The sequence below is a fragment of the Anopheles merus genome, chromosome 2R (assembly GCF_017562075.2).
Source record: "Anopheles merus strain MAF chromosome 2R, AmerM5.1, whole genome shotgun sequence".
Taxonomy (NCBI): domain Eukaryota; kingdom Metazoa; phylum Arthropoda; class Insecta; order Diptera; family Culicidae; genus Anopheles; species Anopheles merus.
Genome location: NC_054082.1, coordinates 48221591 through 48237250, shown reverse-complemented (window position 1 = coordinate 48237250; position 15660 = coordinate 48221591). Strand labels below are relative to the sequence as shown.

At 49.2% G+C, this 15660-nt stretch overlaps 4 protein-coding genes across 4 annotated transcripts; 2 read left to right on the top strand and 2 right to left on the bottom strand.

Moving 5' to 3' along the window:
• Positions 1-178: 178 nt before the first annotated feature.
• LOC121589901 (RNA-binding protein NOB1) lies at positions 179-1858 on the bottom strand. The gene is made up of 2 exons (XM_041909153.1): positions 1714-1858; positions 179-1627 (listed from the first exon to the last, which is right to left on the bottom strand). The coding sequence occupies exons 1-2, from the start codon at positions 1774-1776 to the stop codon at positions 380-382; spliced, it is 1311 nt and encodes a 436-aa protein (XP_041765087.1). The 5' UTR covers positions 1777-1858; the 3' UTR covers positions 179-379.
• Positions 1859-5120: 3262 nt separating this feature from the next.
• LOC121589000 (mediator of RNA polymerase II transcription subunit 4) lies at positions 5121-6491 on the top strand. Its single transcript, XM_041907507.1, has 2 exons — positions 5121-5362; positions 5458-6491. The coding sequence occupies exons 1-2, from the start codon at positions 5133-5135 to the stop codon at positions 6176-6178; spliced, it is 951 nt and encodes a 316-aa protein (XP_041763441.1). The 5' UTR covers positions 5121-5132; the 3' UTR covers positions 6179-6491.
• A 147-nt stretch (positions 6492-6638) lies between these two features.
• On the top strand, positions 6639-11616 carry LOC121588999. Its single transcript, XM_041907505.1, has 5 exons — positions 6639-7411; positions 7506-7616; positions 7706-9858; positions 9956-10194; positions 10273-11616. Exons 1-5 carry the CDS (start codon positions 7143-7145, stop codon positions 10894-10896), a joined length of 3396 nt encoding a protein of 1131 aa, XP_041763439.1. The 5' UTR covers positions 6639-7142; the 3' UTR covers positions 10897-11616.
• A 68-nt stretch (positions 11617-11684) lies between these two features.
• On the bottom strand, positions 11685-15590 carry LOC121603197. Its single transcript, XM_041931903.1, has 2 exons — positions 15257-15590; positions 11685-15181 (listed from the first exon to the last, which is right to left on the bottom strand). Exons 1-2 carry the CDS (start codon positions 15268-15270, stop codon positions 12103-12105), a joined length of 3093 nt encoding a protein of 1030 aa, XP_041787837.1. The 5' UTR covers positions 15271-15590; the 3' UTR covers positions 11685-12102.
• Between the last annotated feature and the right edge of the window lie 70 nt (positions 15591-15660).

The window sequence follows — 15660 nt, the reverse complement described above, 5'->3', positions numbered from 1 at the left end:
TTCCAGGAAAAGTTTTGTACTAAAAAGTGAACGAATCGTCAAGTGCCCGTCGTTTTTGAAGCAACAATCACCTGCATCTGATCGAACAGATCGAAACCGACTGTTCATATATGAAAATTCGGTCTTTTTCATATATTCAATAATATAATAAGCCTTGAATAATAAGTGCTTTCTTATGTAGGATTATTCTTTCATTTTATTCAAAAATGTGTAATGCCGAAGCAAAGAACGGATCATCAGCGAAAAATCATACTGAATAACAAATGCCGATAGTTACATACATCTCTACAATGCAATCAAACTTTATCTTACGCCAGTTGAATTTCTCTGTCGGTCCACCTATCAGCCATAACAGAAAAGTAGACTTGTCTGCAACTCCTTATATCGGCTTCTTATACCCCCGGCGCTTGTTATCGTACTCGTAGTTGCTCATTCTTTGTTTCAGATTGGTAGAACCACGCAGTACAGCTGACCGCGAATCGACGTCTCTCATCACGAACGGGGAGTAGCCGGCAATGTAGTCATCACCGAGCGCGTTGGTCTTCGAACGGGCCTTGACCGATATGCGCTGCTGTGGCAGTGGCTGATCCGCAAACAGCAACGGGTTAGCAGCGTGCTTGCCCCCTTCGAACTTGGCTACCGGTCGGTTTTTGTACTTGGCCGTCAGCGGTCGCCGATTGTTGATGTGAATAATCTGTTTGCCTTCTCCGTCCAGACTGACGGAAACTTTCTTCAGCGTCCGGTTGCCGCACTTTGGGCAGAACACCTTCGTTGCGTCCGGTGTCGTCTTAAAGCAGGCGTAGCATCGCAGTATGTACGTGCGCACCTGCTTGATCACACGGCCATCGAGGGCTGCGACCTGAAGGCCGATCTGTTTCAGCACGTTCTGCAGTGCGTAGTCGGTCGTGATGCAGGCCACGGTGGTTGGCGTTTCGTCGTGGAGATCCATCCCCATGTCGCGCTTTACCTGCTTGATATTACTCGGTGTTATCCAACCAGCATCATCGTCACCATCGTTGTCCTCCTCACCATCTTCATAATCCTCCTCTTCTTCATCATCATCATCATCGTACTCTTCTTCGCAGGATTCGTTATCTGCATCATTCGCTTCGCTAGCGTTTGTTTCGGGAGTATCACCTGCTGGAGCTGATTCATTTGAACTTTCCTGAACATCGTTCGCTGCAGTGATAGTTTCGGGTTCTTGTGCTTCACTATGATCATCTGAATTATCGCCAATGTTTTCGCCATCGTCCTCTTGCGATTCACCTGCCGACTGGCTTTTTTTCGTCGGAACGTAGAATCCCTTCAAAAGTTGGGTTCCTCCGAAAGCGTCTGGCTTCGTTGCTGCTGCCACCGTTATGGACGGCAACGGCTCATCGCGCAGATGGTCCCTGCCCACGTGGATTGTTTCGAGTTCATACGTGAGCGCAATAACCTGCAGATCGACCAGTGAGAGCGAGGCATAGTCACCCGTTTTCTTTGCAATCGCCACCACCTTGGCCAGTACATCTGGGTCTGGATCCTTCACTTGCAGATTGTACGGAAGCACGGCGAGCCGTTTCATTTGCCGGTTGTTGCGAATTTCAGCCATCACACCCGGAACGGTATAGCAATTCGATGCGTAGTTCTGTAAACGTTGTGGAAAGGAAAATCTGTAAGGTGGTGCGACGTTCGATTCGGGAGCTTGTAGGGAAAACACTACTAATTACGTACCTGCAACTGGACATTCTTCACGAACGCAGCTGTATCTACAATTAAATGATCGAATTTCGGCATGTTTCGGCTGCAATTGAAGCACTTGATGAAACGCACAATGTTTTGATCCGCACGCCATGCGAGTGCACGCGACAAATGTCATGAAGTGAGATTTTGAAAATAGCAGGTTGCATCATATTCTAAGATGGCAGAAGCTTGACAATCGCAAAATGCTGTAGAACCTTACAACAGCTCCCGCTTGGTGAAAACAGGGCTTTTAACGAGCTCGCCAACGCTTCAAATCGGTGTGATTTTTTTCACTGGCGAGCGTTTTTGAAAGGCGTTCCGCGAGTTTTTTTTTTTTACATTTAGAGCGAGGGTTTTTGAGGGTTTTAGATGGCTGCCAAAAAGCTCGCACTGGTGTGCGACTATGCTGGTGGATAAAATTAAATGGCCAAAAAATATACATGCAGTCCCAATGTGTCTAATCAGAACAATTAGCTCAAAGAACTGTCAAATTTAGAAAACCGCGTGTCTCGGAATCGGCGTATAAGAGGAACCGTGTATCTCGGAGACCGCCTGTATTCCATTACTATCCCACCTCCTCGCATAGCTCCCCAAAGCGCTACAGATTAAGCTTTAACCACTGGAAAATCAAATATTTATAGAAAAAATAATGAAAGCTCCATAGCTTCACTGGTTTGCTCAATAGATGGCGTATTATAACTCATCATTATATTGCTGTCCTTTCTGAAAAATCTGAGCTTCAGTGCTGTTGGTTTCAATGGAGTTTAGTATTTAAACAATCGTATCGCCGTTCTAGTTCTAATGATGCATAACTTCAACGCAAAACCATACAACAGTACAGAGGGAATGAGAAAGCTCTCCTCTAAGCGAGAAAGCTCCGCTGGTTGGATATCCCACAAACAGATGGCGCCACCAGCTTTTTGCTATTTTTAGAATGTTTGAGTCGTTTGCCGTCTGCTAAACGAAGTCTATTTATATTCCGTTTAGATTAAGAGCTTGAGTCGTTTAGAACCCATTTAGTGGTCGTTTAGTGGATTTGTGGCACTTGGATAGACATTCTCCAGATCATCGCTGAGCTATGTAAAGCCAATAGGATGTAATAACCGACGCATGTTGAACAGCGGCCGCGTGGCACACCAAAAAAGAGCTTGAGAGCGAATGAACTGCCGTACGACACTACGCACATGACCACCCCGTAAGCTAGAGGGCTGAAGCAGATTGAGCTGCACCTAGATCAACGCAGATCAGATCAACAGATGAAGGTGAACGAAGGCATGCTTGCGCCGTGTATCCTACCCAAGCGCCACAGATTAAGCTTAAACGACTGGAAAATTGAATATCCATAGGAAAAAAATGAAAGCTTCACAGCTTCATTGGTTTGATCAATAGATGGCGTATTACAACTCATCATTATATTGCTATCCTTTTCTTGCAATGTGTTTCGACAAGTTTCATCTTATAATGACCTATATAGCCTTCTAACTTTCTGAGCAAAAATCTATATGAATGGTCGTGTGGTCAGATACGTGGGTATCAACACCAACGACCATTACCCAAATCTCACTTGCTTCAGTACTGGTGGTTTCCGTTGGAGTTTAGTATTTAAACAATCGTATCGCCGTTCTAGTTCTAGCGATGCAGAACTTCAATGCGAAACCATACAACAGTACAGAGGAAATGAGAAAGCTCTCCTCCAAGCGAGGAAGCTCCACAGGTTGGGTATCCCACAAACAGATGGCGCCACCAGCTTTTTTGCTATTTTTAGAATGCATGAGTCGTTTGCCGTCTGCTAAACGAAGTCTTTCTATATTCCGTTTAGGAAGAGAATTTGAGGCGTTTAGAAGCCGTTTAGTGGTCGTTTAGTGGATTTGTGGCACTTGGGTAGAGAACGGTTGATATCCTGGTCATGCCAGCCCGACGTGGTCAACCGAGAGCAGTCCACCTAAATAGAAGATGAAGTAAACATGTTACGAATGTATCCATATCTATAACTTTACACTTCGCAGCACACACAACAATACTTACGGAACATATTGAAGGTAACGCCATGTATCTTTACTGATCGATCGATGTCTTTACTGTTTTCATTCGATATGCATGTACAAGGCATGTAAGCATGTGTGCAGTGATGCCTAATCATCTCTTACCATGCTGCAAAACCGGCACACCAAAACGTTTATTGAGTGGTGCGGCATTCCGATTTTGTTCCGCCACACCGCTTGTGACATTGCCTTTGTCTGTAAAATAACACGTAAAAGCTGTAAGATAGGCATACACTGTAACACTAATGGCCTTTTGGTCATAACCCAAGCGCCACAGATTAAGCTTAAACGACTGGAAAATTTAATATCCATATAAAAAAATGAAAGCTCCACAGCTTCATTGGTTTGATCAATAGATGGCGTATTACAACTCATCATTATATTGCTATCCTGTTCTTGCAATGTGTTTTGACAAGTTTCATCTTATCATGACCTATATGGCCTTATAACTTTCTGAGCAAAAATCTATGTGAATGGTCGTGTGGTCAGATACGTGGGTATCAACACCAACGACCATAACTCAATTCTCACTTGCTTCAGTACTGGTACTGGTGGTGTCCGTTGGAGTTTAGTAATTAAACAATTGTATCGCCGTTCTAGTTCTAGCGATGCATAACTTCAATGCGAAACCATACAACAGTACAGAGGAAATGAGAAAGCTCTCCTCCAAGCGATGAAGCTCAACTGGTTGGGGTATCCCACCAACAGAGAGCGCCACCAGCTTTTTTGCTATTTTTAGAATGAATGAGTCGTTTGCCGTCTGCTAAACGAAGTCTTTCTATATTCCGTTTAGGTAGAGAACTTGAGTCGTTTAGAAGCCGTTTAGTGGTCGTTTAGTGGATTTGTGGCACTTGGGAACATACCAGTCTCGTCAAAATAAACGGCTACAGATTCACGCACTCATGGCACAGTATCATCAATCGATAATCTGAAATTATAAAAAGAGCATGCTTTATGGATCTAGTGCTTGAAGACGAAATGTTTTGTAACTTAACTGCCGCCGGATGTTTTCTCTGGTGCTAACTATCCCTCTTTCTAAAGCTTATTTTTGCGGGCACCACTTTACGCAGCACGATACTATGCGCTGCACAACTGCTAAAAAGCTTGTAGCCATTGATCGAGTAACAAAATCCCGCCTGTTCAATTGCTTTTAATCCAAAAAGTTAGACAAAATTGTTCACTCTTCTTTGACACCGGTCACATGGTTTGTCTATGTTTTACACGATGTGCGCGAAAGAGACGGCACGACAAATTGAGCGAGAACTTACACATCTCGGTATATGATGCGCATATATTGTCACCAACACAACGAAAAGCAAGTTCAGCTTGAAACGAGCACTGTAGGCGAGTAAAAGATGGGTAGAGAAAATGAGCGAGAAGCAGCGATTTTTGAACGTCAAAAACCCGCGACTTGACCAACGGGTCATCGTGTTGACAGCAAAACATCATTCAGGTCTGTGCAAACTTCTGGTTTGTTTGGTCGGCAACACCGTCGAAGAAGGTTTCTTGCCGTCGTACAATATCGCCATGTCCTCATATCATCTCAGCACCCGAGAACGGCTCCTGGCCATCATAAACGATATAGAAATCGTTGCCAAGTAAGTGTCCCTGCTAGTCCCAATCTCGGACCGATTCCGCGCCTCTCGTACCGCTCTGTTTCCGCAACACTCTTCACCAACTTTCCTGTTTGCAGGGAACTGATCGAAAACACAATCGCACCCAAGGCGCAGAAAATGTCCAGCACCGACCATGCCCAGCTGGTAGAGCTGCTCGTGCTGAAGGATAAAGAGCTGAAGGCAACGCTTCAGCTAGCGGCCGAGCAGGCCGGCATCGAGAAAAACATGGACGCACTGCGGGAGCAGGTGCGGAAACAGGACGAGGAAATCAACCAGCTCCAGCGGCAGCTAAAGGAAGCGGAACAGATTCTGGCGACGTCAATTTTTCAAGCGCGACAAAAGCTGGCCAGCATTGCGAAGGCCAACAAACGGCCGGTCTCCTCGGAGGAGCTCATCAAGTTTGCCCACCGCATCAGTGCGTCCCACGCGATATGTGCCCCGCTCACCTGGCAGCAGGGCGATCTTCGCCGGCCATACCCGACCGACATCGAGATGCGGCTGGGCTTTCTGGGCAAGTCGGACCTCAACATCAACGGGCACAATCTGCAGCATCCCAACAGCTTGAACGAGATGCATCGGAACGCGTCCACCGTGGGGGCGGGTGGGGCCGGCGGTGACATTCCGGCCTCCGCACCGAACCAATTTGCGTGGCATCCGTCGGGCGAGCTGCACATGTCGATGGGTGCCGGGGGCGGATCGGTTTCGCTGGACACACGGGCGCACAAGGATGCATCGCAGGATGATGTGGAAGTCATGTCGACCGAAAGCTCGAGCTCGAGCTCCAGCGATTCTCAGTGAGCGGCTGGCACTGGTGATGAATGTATAGGATTAAGTATTTGCCGTGTATTGTTAGCTGCATGTCGTGACTTGAGGAATGAAACGAATCCCCCTTTCTGATATTTCTACTCGGGATGCTTATTTATTTGTGTCGCATTGGTTTGGGTGGGTAACGTTCAACGTAAGCGAAACGGTCAAGACAATATTGATATAACCAGAGCTCAGGCAAAAGCACCATGAATCGATGCTCTTAGTTTGACCCGAAGAAATAGAGCCGGATGAGGTTCAAGCAGTGTGGGACAAAGGAAATAAATTAAATCATGAAAGCATTCCAGTACCCCGACTACGATTAGATGATTTTCAACAACACAAGAATTGACGCAAATCTACCAAACTTCCAAAAGGACGTTTTGAAAGAACACGGTAAATCGTTTTGACAATTTTGTTGTTTTTGACAAGAACCCTGCTTGACGTTCCGCCGTCAGTGTGTGCGTGCGTCAATTGTGGGCGAAGAGCAGTTTCGCGGGGTAGTGGAGGAAAGGGCGAAGCAGAAAACAACACGAAACTCTCTGGTTCGTATTGACTGGGCAGAACGGTTCGTGAAAAATACTGTGAAAAGTCAGGAATATTTATCTAACAACTGCGCCAGCACGCCGAGCTACGATTAGTGTGCGGCTATTCGCGGGTGTTATGATACTTCAGGTTCTTCCAACAACATCAGGGGCTGAAAGGATTCCGTAAGGACAAGCTGCCCACATACACACCGCCTGAGGAGAACATCGACGAGGCAGGGTCGGCTAGCTGGCTGGCTGGCTGAGTGGCTTGCCCGTGCGGAATAAACGCCGCCGCGAAGGACACATCGGAGCAGGATTCGGTATCTGACACCAACGAAGCTGCAGATCCAGCTGCAAGTGAAAAGTGCGAGTTGTGCGTGTGTGTAGTATGAAGAAGCTAACAGCGTGTGCCTGTAGCGAACAGTAGAGCCATGGATCCGAATCGATCCCTCTTCGACGAGGAAGCGGATCGCACCAGCGAAATGCAAAGGCTACGCTCGTCGGACAGCCACCGGTTCTTTACCAGGTCGAACAGCGCGAATGGTACGCAGAATGTGCTGCTGAAGGTGCTGACCCGGCAGCATTCGGGCTACCTGGCCTCGGGGCTTAACAAGCGGTCGCACGAGCAACCATTCCCGGAGGTGCCAGAACAGTTGCAATTCTGTCTGAAAAGTATTGTGCCGTATTGTTATTTGAACGGGTAAGTCCTACCGTGTCCGCACGCTGTTATGCGGCGGGAATCCATCTGCGAACGGGATTCCATCTTACGGTTTTCTGCTCTTTCCGTAATGTAGACACATTTTCATGGGCCTCACCAGCTGTGGACAGTTTCTGCTCAGTTACAAACTGTCTTACGATTATGACGATGCATTGGCGAATGATTTCTCCTCCTTCCATAAATATGAGTACGTATACACCTTATTGATGCAATCCATACTTTTTGCTTCGTTACGAACCACTTACGCTTCGGTTGAATGCTTGGTCCCTTTTGCAGGCTTTACTTTTGGATTTACAGGCCGCACATGCTGCTGAATAAATACTTTCATGTTTGCCTTTTCGATGACCACCGGGTGGACGAAATCAAGAACGTAACGATAACGCAGTGGAAAACGGACAGCCAGCTGCTGATTGTCCACGGCGATAATGTGCACGAGGACTCGGATTCGTATGTCACCATGGTGCGCGTACCGAAGCTTGGCTGCCTGGACTGCAAGCAGGTGCGCGATGCGCACGAGGGCGACGAGCAGCGGCAGGACATCCTGTGCATTGGCTGCAACATGACGATCCACATGAAGTACCGGAACACCGATTCGGGCCCTCGGTTCAATCCGAACTACAATCTCAACTGCCCGGGATATATCATCATGAGCGAGAACAGCATCATTCACACGATCAACGTGAAGCTAGACATGGGCCGACCGCAACCAAACTCCACCGTGGGCTCGGCGGCCGTTCTAAGCTCCAAATATTTGGGCAAAGACAGCCAACAGCGGGAGGCGATGGCGACGGTGGAAGAGGTTAGACGAACGGCTACACCCTGCAGGGTTGCGGACGTAACAACGGCCGTCCCGAAGCAGCAGCCAGACAGTAGCGGCGGTATTATAAGAAAAAGTGACTCCGAAATGAGTAAGGGAGCCGCTTCGGCTACGTTGCTCAATCCCGAGATGAGCATTGCGGAACAAATCATTGCGGATTTCGCAGAATACGAGACTGATATGTATGAAACGAAGTGTTCCGTCCGAAACTATCCGGATAATTTCGACGAACTCATCATTACCTCGCCCATTGCTTCGGTCGCGCAGCCGGAAGCGACCACCGAGCCACCGACTGGGGCGCAAGTGCGACTGATGAACCATCGTACCAACACAAACATAGAGCTAAGACTTGATGGCGTGGCCGAGCGTGCTTCGAGCTCCTCCGCGTCAACTTCCGGCGGCATGGCGGGCCCGTCTGGTCGTGCGATATCGAGCGTATCACCACGGAAGTCGTTCGTGACGCGCGTCGATCTGCAGTCGGGCGACAGTTTGCCCTGTCCGGAAGGTTTCGGCAGCGCCAGCACAGCAAACCCGGCCTGCTCCGCCGTACCCATGTGTGATATGTCATTTACGGCTAGTTCCTCAACCACTGCACTGGCGCCGCTGATCTCGCGGTCGCCGCTGCGAAGACGGTTCGATCTGGCCGAACCGCCGTCCTATGTTCCTAACATTCAAATTGCTCACCACCAGTCAGCTCTGCCGCTGCAGCAGCGCGTTGTCAACGGTGCTAACGGGGCGAATTTCCATGGCGCTGCCGGTGGCGCAGCGGCGCACGATTCAGATGTCGATTCGGCAGCGAAAGCCTACGAGTTCTCCGAGGACAACGAACGGTGCGAGAAGATAAGCGCCTTCCGAAAGCGACGACTGGCCGACAAGAAGTACGAGTTTTCGGAGGAGCCCACCAGCGAGGAAAACATAGAACCGTTTAACCGGCTGCGAAATCAAATCCGTGCCCGTGTCCCAGCGCCCGGTTACAGCGCGTCGCACCATCATCATGCGAGCTATGCCGACCTAATCTCATCCACCCACCATCTGCATCGGGCTTCACCGAACCATGGATTTCGGTCACCGTGCGGATCGCCGGTTGGGAACCGGTACCTACGCTCGCCGCCTGGGATTCGCTCCCCGTCCTACTACCGACACCGCTCGCCGTCGTCCCAAGGGCCGCACGGTTCTGGTTCCATGGTGATGGTGGGCGGTAGCGGCGGAACTACTTCAGCGTCTGCGCAAGGACCGGCATCGGCGCCGATCAAGCAGCTCAAGCGCAATGTGCCGCTCGATCCGCGCGACTACATTCAAATACTTTCGCCTGGTGGTAGCATCACGGCGGCCGGTGGATCGAACGAGGCAGGCACTCCAGACATTCCTAAATTTTTCATGGACGCAGTTCAGAAGATAACGGCACGTAAGCTGGCCAGCGAGCTGCTACTGCTAGACGAGTCCAATAACGAAAACAACATCAACGGTGATAATCAGCTGCCGGCCAAACGGTCCACCGATGCATCGACCGGTTCGTCTAAACAGGCGGCAGAGATGCCAACCTGCACGAAGCGGATCGTAAAAATCTTTGTCGAAGAGGACGATGCCAATTCCGTGGTAACAATGGAGGATGGTAAGAGTCGCGGCAAGCCTGTTGATTGCGCACCATGTTGGTGGTTTGGGGGATTTTTAATGTTTACAACATCCGTATCTCTTGCCATATTTCTTAGATGACTGCATCTCGCCAGGGTATCATGCCTCGCTACCGATGGAAGTGCACGGATCCTGCTATTCGAAGATGCAAATCATTTCGCAGGCTTCGTTCAATAAGCTCAACTGTCCGGCTGTGGTCGTGACGCAAAATTCTTTCGATATGGAAATGTTCTCCTTTCACGTGGCCAACTACATATGCGAACAGAACGGCAAGAAGTACGGCATTCTGTTGGATTCGGCCTACGAACTGACGCACGTAAGTAACATTGTAAAACAGCGTGCACGGAAGAAATGTGACACCTTTTTTGTTGTTGTTTGGTTCTATTTCGAATAGGTATGCCCGCTAACCGAAACAATTACTTGCACAACGGTGCTGCAGTTTACTGCCAATGACATTGGCATCAGTAAGCCAAAGACCTGCCGGAACTGTTCCGCGACGATCGACTGCCAACTCCATCGGAAGATCTACCAGTGTCGGTCGCTGTTCACGTGGTGCATCACCACGGGCGAATGGGCGATACTGGACTACGGCGTGTTAAAGTCCGGCCCGTACCTGGAGGTGAAGAAGCTGGCCTCCAACTATAACCATCTGCTGAAGAAGCTGCGCTCGTTTACGAAAAAGCTGTTCGCGAACGGTGGGCAAAGTGAATCGAACCGCACGTACGAGTATCTGCGCCATGTGCGGGTACTTGACTCCGACATGAGCAAGACCAAGCGCCGTCTGACCGATCTCGATAACATGATTGAGTTTTACTTGCGGCGGCAGCGTATCGGGGACGACTTCAGCGGAACGGACTCCGACAGCTACGGCGAGGACTATGAGGAAGAGGACGAAGAGGAGGAGGAGGAGGAGGAGGAGGAGGAAGATGATGACGATGGGGACAGTTCCTCCGACGATTTGCTCGTAGCGGACAGATCGGGAGCCTCCGATACTGTCAGTGATGAGGACGATCTATAGTTAGGTGATGATTGTAACCGTTTCGCTAGATCTGCGCTCCTGTGCACATCCTCTCTGCATGCGTCCCACCAAACGATCGGTAGCGTCAACGTGTCGCTGAGGAGTAGATGTATTCTTCTGGTTGGTTTCGTTTTCGTGAACTAATCGGACACTGCGCACACGTGTATGTGTGTACTGTGGGGTATGTGGAGCATTAGTTTATCTACCTTTTTTTTACTTTAGCAAGTAACACAGACTGGTTAATATTCTTGGCGTGAAACGAATCAAACGTTCTTATGAATAGCTACCCTGACGGGTTCGATTGTGTTTCTTTTCTTTTACTTTGGATGTACATAATTCTCATGCTGTTTTCAACATTGATTTCCGTTTGATCTTTCGAGCTTTACTGTAGTAGTACTACACGAATGCTTTCCACGAAATAGCAACATTGACTGTTTGCCATTACGCGACACACAACCGTTTGTAGCATATTAATATTAAAGGAATCCAAATTCAACGAAAAGCATTACACTGCGGGAGCAGACAGCAGATAGGCCGGCACGAAACCATGGAATGTTGGAACGGTCGGGCGCCCTGCAGCCACCACAGCCAGATATGATAAAACGCTCGGTGTGGTGCTGCATTTTGGGGCGCTTTCGGAGGTTGTGATTGAACTACTTTCATTTGTCTCTTTTTATCTAACGAAACAGGAAACTAAATAAATACGATTACGAAATTTCATTCGAAAAGAGTTTCATGTGTGTGTTTTTTCAGGAGGAGAAAATGAAAAAATAGAGCGTTCGGTTCGAATTAAACTTAGCACATTTATTTTGTAACGTATTTTTACTAGTATTGTATGCGCTTTAAGAAATCACACGATCGCGCATATTGTTGGTAGAATTCGCTTTACTAGCATGAGAAATTGTTTTCTATTCCTGTTGCACACGCGGTACTGTACATAGCTGTATCGTTATGTTTTGCTCACATCAAGACAGAAGCTAGTAGTTGTTCGTACTCTACAAGACATTTTAATGTTAACTTAAAAGGTAAAACAACGGCTGCCCTAGCCCCTGCGAGCTCCAATCGAGCCTTCAGGGCTTGGGCTAAGCACAATAGCGGTCACGCTGTGACATACAAACAGATACGTAATAACCTTTCCGTGTCTGTGTAGACCAAATCTGCGAAACGTTCAGCTTGACCATAAATGAGCCTTCCTTCCATCTACGCTTAGGGAGTGTGTACGTGTTCCGTCTTACCGTACGGCTGGTAGTAATACTTCCCGAAGCAGTGCGAAACGGCCACCCCGATCTTGCATCCCTGCCAGCGGTACCGTACGCACCGCCACAACCATTCGCCGTTATTTTTCGCCTTGTAGAAGTAGTACCGATTCTCGTCAATCATCAGCGAAAGGTTGCCGTTGCTTGGCACCAGCTCGTATTCGGACACCTTTTGGCCGCCGGGCATCTGCGTAATTACCCCCCGCTGGCCAACCAAACCCTGGGAGATCAGATTTTTCAGCATGTTGAACCGGTCGTTCGTGCGGACGGTGGCAAACCGTTCGTGCGTGTGTACGGAGAGATCGCTCAAGCGCGCGTTGCAGCCCAGCGTCCAATGGAAGGCACAGAGCCATTCCGGCGATTCGAGCGATTCGAGATCCTCAAACTGGCGTACGTACAGATGGCCATTCAGGAAGCAGGTCATGGCGTCGGGATCTGGCTTAATCTGCAGCATTTCTCGCTTCATCTCTTCCTTGATCAATGTGCCGCGAATGTCTTGAAACATGCTCAGCGTAAGCTCGTGCGATTGGTTATCCGAGGTCGTTGGATTGATAAGCGCCAGCGTCCCCTTCACATCCTCCGTGCTGAGTGTTTCCCGCACGGCGCGTGGCCGCAAACGGGGCGAATCTTCCGTTTTAATGCAATCGTACGTTTCACGGCGTTTCGCCGGGGCCCGTTCCGAATCGTCGGAGATTTCCTCTTTCACCTTCACGAGGTTGGCGGTGCTGTCACGCCTTACCCTAGAATGATCGTGCGGATGATCGTCCATGGTTGCCGGTTTGCTGAGCGTTAGCGGCACGCTCAAGAACGCTTTGCATCCGGCCTCACTGTGGATGCAGCGCCAGCGGGAAGTTTGCGTTGGCTCCTGCAGCTTGTACACCCGAAAAACGTGCCCCTCGTGCAGTAGCAAACAGTTGCGCCCGGTCATCGAGTAGATGAGTTCGTAGTTCGGGCCTTCCACGATCATCTGCGCAGTACGGTCCGGCTCCACAATCTTTGGCACTGCTCGAGCCAAATGGTTGTGCGTCGCCACTATCTCGGCACAGAGAGCGTTGTTCGTGAGCACGATTTTGCCGGGACAGGCTTGCGTTCCGTCGCGCAGGATACAGTGGTAGCCATTCGTGCCGGAACCATCGGGTAAGTACTTGTGAGCAACGTGTACGACGATATCGATGTTTAGATGATCGTCGTGCATCCGGCGGTAGTTGAAGCCTCCGGCCAATAAGCGAACCGGTCCGGGACTGGTGAAAATATCACGCGAGCTAGGATTCGGCCCCGATGTGTGCTGCATTCTATGCAAATGGTCAATTCGCGTGCGCTCGTGATCGTGTACCGGGTGTTCGGCAACAATCTCGCCACACTTGCCGATTGTGACCGTTGCCTCACAATGGGTGCCGACTCCCCGGACACAGTGCCACTCAATGGCACCGTTTACGTACGCTGTTCGCCCGTAGTACCGGTAGTCCTGTCGGCGAACGATTGGTTTGCTGTTACGATTCCACAGCAGTTCATAGGCGGGAGTGCACCATAATTTCCGCTCCGTCCCAGGGGCTTTCTCTCCACCAGCTGCGTCGGGGAGAAAATGTTGCTCTAACATATTTCCTACCCGATGCTCGTGTTTTACCGTGGAACTTTGGGTGCAGCCATACACAATTTGCTCGTCGGGGAGCATTCTTAGCGTTACTTTACAGCCTAACACCTTGCCAACGCAGGCCCACTCTGATGTGCCGTTTGGGAGCAGCTTCTGTAGCGCGTACTTTTGCTTCCGATGCTGTAATCGTACGTAACCGTGCTCTTCTACCATCAGCCGATAGTTTACACCCTGCTGTATGGTTTGCTTTGCTACCGCATTGGTAGTTTTCGTGATTTGTCTAGCATGGTTATGGTTGCCAGTGCTCGTGGCAATCGTTTTATGCTGTATCTCTACCTTTGCGGCACAATCTTTTATCCGGCATTTCCAAACCGCTGCTTGGTCTGCACCAGCATGGTCAGCGGAATGATGTGGCTTGTAATAATTTCCGCTATACACTAGTGCCCCTTCGGCAATGAAATAATTGAGCCCGTTTGTTCTTACCAGTTGTTTTGCCTTTTGCTGTGCCATTAGCTCTGTGTTTGTAGTGAGCAAAGGCAGACTTGATTCCATCTCGTGGCAATGCGATTCGTCGCCCACTATGCACGTCCGGGAGTCTTCGTATGATAGCTGAACGCTGGCTGAACACTCCGACCGTACACAGGCCCACAAACTCCTGCCAGCACCAAATATTGCGTGGCGTAGTCGAAACCGGTACCCACCGGCCAACAGTCGCATTCGCCGGCTGGGATCGACGACAAGTGCATAGCCGGGTTCGGAATGAACTATCTCTTCGCTACCCGGTTCCTCCGCCATTCCTATCATTTGCACTATGCTCTCGCTGTGATTGTGACGTACGGACTTTGTGAACAAGGCTAGCGGAAGGCCACCCGACGACGGGATGGTAATACTAGCCGGACAGTTATTTGATGCGTACGCCACACAGATCCACTTGTTCGATTCGGGTGCTTTCGGTTCCGGCTGGTAAAACCGGTGCTTGTGGTAAACTAGCACATCGCTTTCACCATTCACGCGCACGATGCGATAATTGTACCCGATCTGCGTCAGCTGCGACGGTCCAGCGAATGATTCCAACGCTTTCGATGCATCCGGTCGGGGACAATCCAGGTTCGTTATGGGCTCGATGAACTCTGTCTCCGGCAGCGGAACACCCTCGAATTCGCTCTCATCCAAGCCGCCCCGGTCGCTACAGTCCTGGCGCAATTTCTGAAACAGCACATCGTTTTCCACGCACCGCTGCTTGAAGGTGTAGAACTGCTCCACATCCACGATGCACTTGATGCAGATGGCGGAACTTTGATCGTACTCGTACGATATTCGCACCGATGCGCATTCGTATATTTTCCGCAGCAGATCGTCGTTCACGGGCTCGTTAGCTGGGAACATCGGAAGCAGCTGGAACTGTTTTTGCAAGCACAACCGGCACGCCAGGGAATTGCTATGGGAATGGAAACAATCGGCATGATTACCAAAAATGCGATTCGCTCACGGTTTCGTTGTTTCAAACGCTTACCATAACTCAGCCATAGTATTGTTGCATTAATCTACATGAAAATATGCAGCAGGCTAGGGCACGGTGTTAGCTATTGGCGTATTTGGGCGGAATTGTGGACCGCACAAGCGTCGCTGTGGTTGGTGTATTGACAAAATTGTTTAGCTAAATTTTGACAGCTCGTGTGCTTCGTTTTCTTCTTTCAAATTTCAACAGAGATGGGACGGGAACCGTAAGAAAAACTGGCAACACTGCTTGTAATAGCTTTGACTTAAAAAAGTACTTTCATGAAAATTTTGTAATGGAATTAACGTGTTCTCATTTGAGCTTGTATATTATTTATGATTTTTACTAAACTTCCTCCCGGTAGAATTTGGAAAAATTTAAACATCGAAATAAATTGAACGAAACAATTTTAACGAAGC